At 39.3% G+C, this 9,781-nt stretch overlaps 2 protein-coding genes across 2 annotated transcripts in view; one reads left to right on the top strand and one right to left on the bottom strand.

Annotated features, from left to right (window-relative positions):
• Positions 1-336: 336 nt before the first annotated feature.
• On the bottom strand, positions 337-8,060 carry rbck1 (RanBP-type and C3HC4-type zinc finger containing 1). Its single transcript, XM_026166881.2, has 12 exons — positions 7,393-8,060; positions 6,875-7,019; positions 6,455-6,551; positions 4,638-4,836; positions 4,360-4,502; positions 4,079-4,252; positions 3,443-3,603; positions 2,598-2,694; positions 2,227-2,406; positions 2,038-2,136; positions 1,192-1,335; positions 337-1,092 (listed from the first exon to the last, which is right to left on the bottom strand). The coding sequence occupies exons 1-12, from the start codon at positions 7,430-7,432 to the stop codon at positions 1,012-1,014; spliced, it is 1,560 nt and encodes a 519-aa protein (XP_026022666.2). The 5' UTR covers positions 7,433-8,060; the 3' UTR covers positions 337-1,011.
• A 223-nt stretch (positions 8,061-8,283) lies between these two features.
• necab3 (N-terminal EF-hand calcium binding protein 3) overlaps positions 8,284-9,781 on the top strand; it is a 42,774-nt gene continuing 41,276 nt past the window's right edge. Inside the window, exon 1 of the mRNA XM_026166878.2 lies at positions 8,284-8,575. Within this exon, the coding sequence (XP_026022663.1) occupies positions 8,453-8,575 (123 nt within the window). The 5' untranslated portion in view covers positions 8,284-8,452. The remainder of the gene's footprint in view (positions 8,576-9,781) is intronic.

Here is a 9,781-nt window from a genome sequence, read left to right as displayed (position 1 = left end):
AACATCGTCAGATGCTTGAGCTGATCTTAAGCTCATTTTTAAAATCTGTTTAGATATACAGTTACATCATAATGTCCATATTTAAAATACATGGTGCTTCATGACTCAAGACATAGAATGTAAAGCCTAACAACAAGCTTTAATGCAACATCACATATAATTTATGTGTAGTAATTTAGTTCCTGTAATTCTTTAGGAATTAATACAGGAATTAGTTGCAGAGAAAGACATTATACACATGATACTTTATAGCCATTAAGTGCATTAGAGCAATCTGTTTTTCATTATGAGTACATTCATTCAATGTAAACAAAAAGAAAAGTCTGATTTGTCGACTGAACAATCCCATAACCAGCCATTTATTTTAATAACATATCAAACAAAAACAGTAACTTTAAACAGAAAGTGCTGACCATTTATATTGGTAAGACCTTAATAGTACTTATAACCACAACTGCCCTGGTGTTTGATAGATAAAATTCTTAGTTGTAAAATAAATTAATGAAAAATATTGCTATTTATCATCAGACTTTATAGACAAAATAAACAAGAAAGCCCTTATCATGCACCGTCATCTTTGGAGTGCTAATATTATATACTGTATAAGCACAAAGACCTTTTGCATCTTTGTTCAGAAAAGTAAAATGTTACCTCAGTATGCGTGTTCTGATAAATTCTGAGTCGAATCCAAACTCAAGTAAATAGTATCACAATTGGCTCATTGAACTAGAAGAAAGCAATAGCTAGAGATAAGAAGGTATTGTGGCAAAAAAACTCCAAGTATAACTGTTTTCCCCCTCACACTGTACTAACAACAGTTTTTAATACACCTGGATGCATTGCAAGCAAGATAGATGATGAGTTTTGTCCATATACCAGTGAAAGAGAGGGTGAAATAAATCAAACTACCATTAAATCGGAGATCTGAGCACGAGATGTGGTTTGAATTTATCCAGACAGTGTAATCGCTTTCACTGGAGGTTCTAATATGAGTTCATTAGTGTTCTTCCCTCAGTGACAGTTTTGGCAGTTAGGATGACAGGGCTGATTATTGACTCGACATCTACATCCACCAGTTATGTCACCGCTGCCCTGTAAAAAAGAAAAGAAAGAAATGAGAACCATGTCTCAGACACACAATAGAGAAACCTTTCTGAATATGTTTATCTATCTTAATGCATATATATTTACATTTGGGCCCCATCGAGCTTGTTTAGTGACCCAACAGATTTCTGTTTTGCACATCAAGCAGCAGATCCAGTCACATCCATCTTTTTTCTGGACAATGATGTCACACCGTGGGCATTTCATGGCTTCCCCATTCTGCAGCAGGCTCTGTAGTTGAATACAGTGAAACAATGTGAAGTAGCCATAGAGGAAAATGCCTGAGAGGGTGATTTTAAAAAGTACAGAAAAACATCAACATAATACAATTTATCCACTTGACTCAAAATCTGAATATAATATGATCTAACTTTGCTGGATTCCATAAAGTAAAGCCCCGTATCAATCCAATGCCTAAATCCTTGCCATAGCCTGCATATAAAAGATGGACCTAGCCACTGCATGCAACTAAACAGAGCAGATACATTTACAGCATGTGTTGAATACCACAAGGTTATTAGACAGAAGGTGTTAAGAGTGCAACAGATCACCACAGCCCTTGTTTCCGCCACAGAGAAACAAAGGCTTCCCAAAGCTTGCTTCACCCTTAATAATGACACTAGTCTAAGATACACCTGAGGATTTGGAAACTGCCTCCTTAAGCAGCCATTAATGAAAGAACATTTAATTGTAAAAAAAATGACTGATTGTTCTATGATTTATTTTACAGGGTTAAGATTCTACAAAATTGCCTATTTGGTTTATTTCACTCTGGATAAGAGAAAAATTATAGTCCTTGATAAGAGACAATGTATTATTTTGTTTGTAATGTCATTTGTGTTCTGCTTCTTGATCCACATTGCTTTGCTTTGCCAGCATTCATAGATTTTCACTGTTCAGGGTAATTAACAAAGCACTTTAAAGTTGACTTACCTCCAGCATCTGTTTAGTTTTCTGAGCTGCTTCATCATTCTCTGCTCTTACACGCAGGTCATCCTGGTAGTCCTTGCAATTCATGTCTTTGTGGATGGCCTGAAAAATATACGTCCTTTACATCTGGCGCCCTCTCTATTACACGAAATGAAACTTTGTTCAGTTAAGGTATTAACGTAACAAAGGTACCCTGCAGAGAATGCAGTTGGTTTCGTCGCAGAGTTCACAGTGAAATTCATTGACTTCATCCTCATAGATGCACCACCCACGACAGTTGGGAGTCTGACAGTGGAAGCTGTGCTCTGAGCGGCTCTCTGCAATGCTCAGACGCAACTCCAGAAACCGCTGGTGTTCCTCTTCCGTGAGCAGCTGGACCCAGGATTATACCATAAACAATAACAGAGACATATGAAGAGTAAGAGATTACATACTGTGTGGCTGTCAACATATTTGCTTCTCTTAAAGTTATTGTCTGTGTTATTTTTTGGGAAAGGTGATGTATGACTGTCAAACATAGACCATGTGAAGGTTAAGGTTGTGTCCCCGTGGCTTACACTCACCTCTTTGATCTCTCGGTCCAGTAATTTGCTGTCACAGTTGTCAGGACAGGACACCTCAGCATCTTGACTGTTTACTATTGTCCCTTTTAGACACTCCCTGAGTAATCACATACACGTCATTATATACATAAAATATTAAGCACAATGCACATTTTGCATACACTGACTCTTATTATTCAAAACGAGCATACATATGAAACACTGCATATGCATAAAGTTGATATACACAAAAGAAATGACACATGTAGTTAAAATTATAGGAGAAGAAGGTGTTTCGGGTCTAAAACAAGACTTGCACCAAGACATGGTTCAAAAAGATGCTTGAGGGGTACAGAATAAATTAGCTAAAGATTTAAATCCCACTGAAATGTTGTGAGTGAACCAGGCAGTACATGCAAGAAAACTCACCACTGTAGCCCATCTTGCCGAGCTGGCAGCCCATATGAGAAAGACTTGCAGGGGCCTAGTTCTCCCCCAGACCATTTCCTGCATATTTCCCCTCTGACTCATACTACTAAAATGCCAAATCTTTTCTGTTTTGTTTTGTTTTTAAATAAAGGCTCTTTTTCAAAAGTCAGTTGTAAGTCAAGTGTGTCATGTAACTCCACTGTACAGTTAGTAGTAACAGTAGTAAATGCAATGGCTAGATTTGTACAGGCATCAAATTGATGATGACATTAGATGCACTTTGGTAAAGGACGTTATTGCGAAGGTCTAGCAGCAGGGAAGTTGGGATATGGTATGGGTGGTGTAAAGGTCAATGTTAGCTAATCAGAAAGTGACCAAGAAAGCAGACAGAATTTGATAATTTTTCTGTCATGTTACAAAGCTATTTTCTGTCATACCTGCAGAAGGTATGGAGACATTCTCTGAGCACGATGCCCTCTCCTGGCTGCAGATTACTGAAGCAAATTGGACAATCTGCCTCGTTGGCATTTGGGATAAGGTTCTGTTCTTCTGTTGCCAACAAGTGCAAATAGTTCTCTTCTCGTTCCATCCGCTGAGCCTTTATCACAGAGTAGCATGCGCAGCAGAGGTTCAGATAAACTGCATGACTCATTACAAACATAGTAATTTAGCTTTTCCCGAAGATAGAAAGTGAAAGCTGAGAAGTTTTATTGTGGCCCGAAAGTCAGCTCTCATTATTCTTTAATGGTAATGTGTGACAAATCATCTAGGAACAATGCGTAGTTTAAAATGTGGAATTTAAACAAAAAAGTGACACAAAAACAAGATTTAATGAGTTAATTAAACTGATGGTTTTTCTCTTTCTTTCTGTCTGTTTCTTTTATAACAAATATACCGATGTTTTAATATAAACATTAAATTTTTCTTTAAAACCTGTCAAGCACAAATCTTATTTCCTATAATATTTCAGGTTTTCCCATGACCCCAGGTGATTAGGGTTATTTCACACATAAATGTGAGACCGTGTTAAAAGGATTTAATTTTAGCTGTTTTTTAACAAGCAGCACTTTTACCTGTTCGTACTGCATCATGGCAAGTGTTTCCTGCTGGATCCTCTTAATCTCCTCCTCATCTGGCTGGTAGATGTCAGGCACAGTGTATTCTGCTGGCCGTTCCCCTCCGCACATCTCACAGCCAGGACGTGTTGGCTTGTTCAGATATGTACACACTGAACAGGCCCATCCCAACTGCAAGACATACAATATGTTTACACATCTCTAAAACATGCACTACTGTATTTAAACAATTATATGTGCAGGCCCATTGCTAAAGCAGGGTCTAGTTGTGTTCTGACCTGAGGTTTAGGAGCCACAGGAGGCTTGGGTACAGTAGCAGTTTGGTCTCTAGGAGGAAGAGGAGGAGGAACTATCTTCTCACCACCACCTCCATCCAGACCTCTGGGAAACAGCTGCAGTGATTGCATCGACTCCATGATACCTAATAATATATTTTAATTGTATAAAACTTCAGTGTTATTAAACATCAATACGGCATACTTTGCTGTCTGTATTTATCATAGCCAAAGCACTTCTTCTTATCGTTCAAAAGGTAAGACAACTGTTTACTACTTACCATCTATACGTTGTTGCTCCTGGTCCAGGTTGTGCTGATGCCGTGTGAGATGAGCAGCATGGGCAGACCTGATAAACAGGAAAGCCTGGTCTCCACTATTTCGAATCCCATGGCTATATAATGTTTCCTGGTCCTGAGCTAGCCGCTTCCCAATCACCCAGCGCTGCAGCAGTGGGTGGAACCCAAAATCTTGGCTGATCTTTGAATATAAAAGAAAAGAAAAAGTAACTTGTCCACTGGAATTTCAATGTGGCTTAACAAAATGCAGTGAAACTTTAAAGACAATAACATAAGCCAGCTGGTGTACTACCACTTCCTAAAGGGTAATAAACACTTTAATGCATAGAAGACATCAAGAATGGTCAGGAGGGTTTTGATCTCTTGTAGCACTGTGGGGCTGTTTTTGTATGAATCGGTGCACAACTTTGCTACTGTGTGTATGTGGTAAGGTTACTATAGTTAACTAACACCAAACTGAAAACTAAAACTAGATGTGAAAAAACTTTTACTTAACTAACATTTAAAAAAAATAATACATACTAGACTTTGGAAAAATAAAACCAACTGAAATGATTTTGTGAACTTGGAACATGAACTCAAATGAAATAAAAAATAGAAAAGAGGAAACATCCTTAGTTTTAGTATTTATTCGTTTGGTAAAAATGTCACGGCCAGGCGGATCAGCTGATCAGCTGATCAGCTCTCTCTCTCTCTCTCTCTCTCTCTCTCTCTCTCTCGCCGGCGCGAAACTCACTGTGGGTTCACGCCCTTGGCCCAGGCCCTCGACAGATAAGACACCTGGGTCTCATTAAGACGATCAGCAGTTAAACCAGGAGGCGACTGCTGTTCATCGCTGGATCGTTGTCTACCATGCGTTAGTGAAGCCAAGCTACAGCAAGTCTAGTTAAGAGTATTTTCCTTTGTGTGTCGTACTTAACCCTGACTCCCTGCCTACAGAGCTTCCTGGATTTTCCCCTGTGTGATTTCTGTGTGGCAGTGTCGGAGTGTGAGCCTGTGATCGTTTGTGTGGATGATCTGAAGAACGCGTGCTTCCCCCCTGGACTTCCCTGGAGACCCCTTCTTCCCTCACTCAGCTGTATATAGCACCCCCCGCACCTTCTTGTATATACACCAGGTGAATTGTAAATAAATCCTTCTTGTGAGCATCAGAACCGGAGTCCTGCGCTTGAGTCCTCCTCCAAACCGTAACAAAAAATTTGTTATCACAGCTTGGCTGAGGAGACTTTGATGAAGATGTTTATTAAGACTTTGGATATCTACAAGAATGAGTCAACTGTTTGAAAAACGTTTTGTGTTTTTAAGGTAATAGGATACTTACAATCTTTATAATACTTATAATGACTTTCCTAACTTTTACCTTTAGTGTATACGTGCTAGACAATAAAACAGTAAAACTAACAGTGAAACTTCTAAAAACAAGACTAAAATTGAAATGAGCAAACTCACTTTGGACACGAAGTCTGAAATAAAGCTGAATTTAAAATAAAAATAGAAAAGACTGCTTGCTGATAAACACTGATATAAACAATACTGAATTGCATTTAGGGGCAAGGCTTTACTGACAAATGATACACTCCATGATACACTCACTGCATTATTATGAGTGATGCATAAACATTTTTGGTTACAAGAAAACTTCACAAGTAGCCGTTAATAGATCATAGCTCAGCTCCATTTTAGGTTTTATATGTGTAATGTATCATAGGTTGGTAAGAAAATATTTACGTAAAAAAAAATAATAATAAAAGAACAGAAGAAAATTGCCTCTTGTGTTGCGTGTGCTTTCACATCAGTACCTTGTCTTTTAATTGTGCAATTGTCATGCCAGTAGCAACCTCAAGAATCACAGGGATATTGTCTTCTGACTGTCCATCCTCCACTCCAACCTTCAACCTGTAGAACAGGAACAACAGAACATGTCAGCCCTCTACTATTTTCACTTGAACATTCATGTCCATTCATTCGTGTTCTTATTTTGGTATTTCCAGCATGTAACCACAGACAAACAGTCATATATGCATGTTTTGTTTTTTTGGCACTTGGCCTTAATTCTTGTTTACATTGCATGCTTCCAAATTAAAACAGAGCCCATCTAAAAATAAAAAGGGGAACTCTTCCCCCATAAACAGCAGCGTCTGTGGTATTACTGTCATGGAGGCATTTTAAGAAACAGGGAAGTACACACAGGCATATCCCCACACACTGCTGTGTCCCACCTTATGGATTCCTGGGGGTAGATCTGACTGTTGATGTTGACTGACACCCGGACGGAGAGCTGAGTCAGCCTCTGGCACAGTTTAGCTGCTTCTTCAGAGTCCCCGCTGCTGAGGGCTTCAGTCAGAGACCGGGCAAGCTCCTCCGCTTCATCGCGAGCAAAGGAAGAGGGGCGTCACGTGACTTATTGTCAGCATAACTCGTTTGTCTTTAATTCTTCGTATTATCAATTGATTTCTTTCTATCCTCTATGCCAACATACACGTACGTAGCAATGGTAAATGAACATTACGAAATTGATAGTGGCTTGTCTGTTGATTTTGACAATATAAAGCGTTGAGTCTTACCAAAACAACAGTGACACTTTCACAATCTCTACACTAAGAAATCGATAGCAAGCAGTGACACACACAAAACGCTTTCTGTTTTACTAGGACAGCTCTGAGATCTTATAAAACGTAGTTGTCAAGAAGTATTTGGAGTCTTCATAACAAAATCGAAAGTTAATTGAGCTGCTTACCCTCAGTCAGATCGACCCTCGGTGCCACCTCTGAAGCCATTACTACACGGGAGGTAATAAAATTATTAAGCTGCTTGGCAGCTGTAACGAAACACAGCTGCCTTTAAAACTATTTCAGGCAATACTTCCTCAGTCCTCATCCGACAGAGCCTTTCCAAGTTCGGCTTAAGGTTAAGAAAGGCAGCTATAGGGCCAAAGAGAGCCAAGTAGAAGTCAGAAGTACCACTCTAGCGTCGCTTTCTCACTTCTCAGTCCCTGTCAGGTAGAACGGAAAGTGAAACTGACTCACGCCCAGGAAGAGATATTTTTAAAGGATCGCTTTGGAATTTATTTCGCTCCACCCCTCGTTGACACTTTTTTGTTCCTATCTAAATCAGTTAAATGCATTATTGTAAAACTAAAAACCACACGAATAAGTCCAAAAATAAATAACAGCCGATGCATGAAATCTAATTATAAATTCACCCCCTTTAAAAAAACAAACAAAAAATCCCCCATCTGAAATGGTGACTTCTCGCATCCAGCAGATGGCAGTGTATGTCAAAGGCTGAACTCATTTTAACATTCAGGTTTTACAACTTTGGACCTAATATTTAATTCAGATTAATTACATTCGCTGTATATTTAACTTAAGAACAACGGAAGCCCTTTAAAATAAGCCCTTTTTTATCGGTATTAACATCTCTGGCGATGAATGAGCACTCCGAGGGCAAGTTGGTCGTATATTGCAGCTCTAGTTTTAATAGTGTGTCTTTGCGTTCAAACCGGAAAAAAAAAGATATACAAAGGGTTATGGGAAGATAAGAAGCTTTAGTGATGATCAGTTTAATCCAGATGCTGATAAACGAGCCAATCACAGCGGCTCCAGCAGGAGGGGCTGGCGGGTCTGTTCAGCTGCGCACCACAAAGTTGCAGAGCGTCCCCGAGTCCCCGCCTGCCTGCTTGCACTTGTCATCTCTCGCACCTGGAGCCCTAATCTCGTCCATAGCAACATCTTCATTTTACTTTAGCCTTCTAGACTTCAACAGTTTGATTTAGACGTGTTTGGTTGCGGTCGAAGATGCTGGCTTGTACAGAGATGATCACTATGTGCCTGCAGTCGGCCAAACAGAAGCATCTTCGGGCTCAGCAGCAACAGCAGCCGCCGCACAATGCCGGACAGGGGCTTACTATTTTTCATGATGTGAGTGGATCCGCTCTCTTACTCATGTATTAGTGTTACTGATGCAACACATTGTTGACGCTTTTGCTTTTCATTCATTTTTCTTGTATTTTTATATTAACTGTAAATCTAAATATATTCATTGTTCAAATAATATTAGATTGAATGAAAAAAAAAGAAAAAAGAAAAGAAAAGATCTGGTCTGAGTTGATATAGTGCTGCAAATTTAAATGTTTTTTCTCTCTCCCTCTTATTTACTTATTACTTTCTAGAGAATTTAGTGGAAATGAAAACTGCATCGTTACAGTATTGTTTATCAGATGTTGTGTGGTGTGCGCTTCGCCATGTACGCGCGTGTGCGTAGGAAAGTAGGAAAAGCTGCAGCTGCAGCTGCTGTCTCTGCATGATAAATTAAGCCCCCAGTCTGACAGGTTTAGGGACTGCTGGGGGTTCTCCTCTTTTTGTTACGCACAGATGCAAACACTTCTGGGCTTTCAGAGGCAATACGTGCATAACAGTGAACCTATTCAATATATATGTATTAAACAAACAAACAAACAAACTAAGTGATCAACTCAAAAATGGTGCTATGATTTATAATGCGCAGCTTACCCTAAGTTGTGCTCAAAACAGTAACAGCCTTATTAACCTGCAATGCTGCCATAGAAACCACCATCCAGCTTGTCATCTTGTTAGAGGTTAGCAGACCAGTGATGTTTCCAAATCTGAGCTCTCACTAGCTTGAAGCTTTCCATTTCCCTTTGACTACAACCTTGTGTAGACAAGGACATTACTTTTGCAGAAATGTCTATTTAAAAGTGTGCACTGTCCCTGAATGGGGTATGTGATTGAAGTGCTTCTCATATTCAGTCTTCGGCCTTGAGCTTTTCTGTTGACTGAGCACTAACACACAAAAAAGACCATTCAGCTTGACGGTTCTATGCTCAAAATATAATTATGCTTAAATTGTTTAAAACACTGTGTGTAGGAGACAGTACTGAATACAATAATAATCAGTCTCAGTCAGAAACGGACATGCTGTCTTGAATTTAAGTGCCATGTTGCTCTGTGCATTGCATTTTTCTCCTCATTCTTTCTTTTTATTGCTTTCCACCTTTATTTGGTGCAGAAGCACCATGTTCCAAGACTGGAAACATTCCTAGCTGTAGATTGACCAAATATTCCCCTGGGACAGCTGAGAGATTTTAAGAATTTTAATCTTTTGTG

This window comes from Astatotilapia calliptera, chromosome 5, assembly GCF_964374335.1.
Source record: "Astatotilapia calliptera chromosome 5, fAstCal68.1, whole genome shotgun sequence".
In the NCBI taxonomy this organism is placed as follows: Eukaryota; Metazoa; Chordata; class Actinopteri; order Cichliformes; family Cichlidae; genus Astatotilapia; species Astatotilapia calliptera.
The sequence above is the reverse complement of the archived record's forward strand: the minus strand, read 5'-3'. Positions and strand labels throughout refer to the sequence as shown.

Excerpts from the sequence above, each read along its gene's own strand:
- rbck1 (XM_026166881.2), bottom strand. The coding sequence starts at position 7,432 with ATGGCTTCAGAGGTGGCACCGAGGGTCGATCTGACTGAGG. Across the intron at positions 2,695-3,442 it reads TGTCTCCATACCTTCTGCAG|GGAGTGTCTAAAAGGGACAA; the intron begins GTATGACAGAAA and ends GTGATTACTCAG. Across the intron at positions 1,336-2,037 it reads AAACTAAACAGATGCTGGAG|AGCCTGCTGCAGAATGGGGA; the intron begins GTAAGTCAACTT and ends ATTCAACTACAG.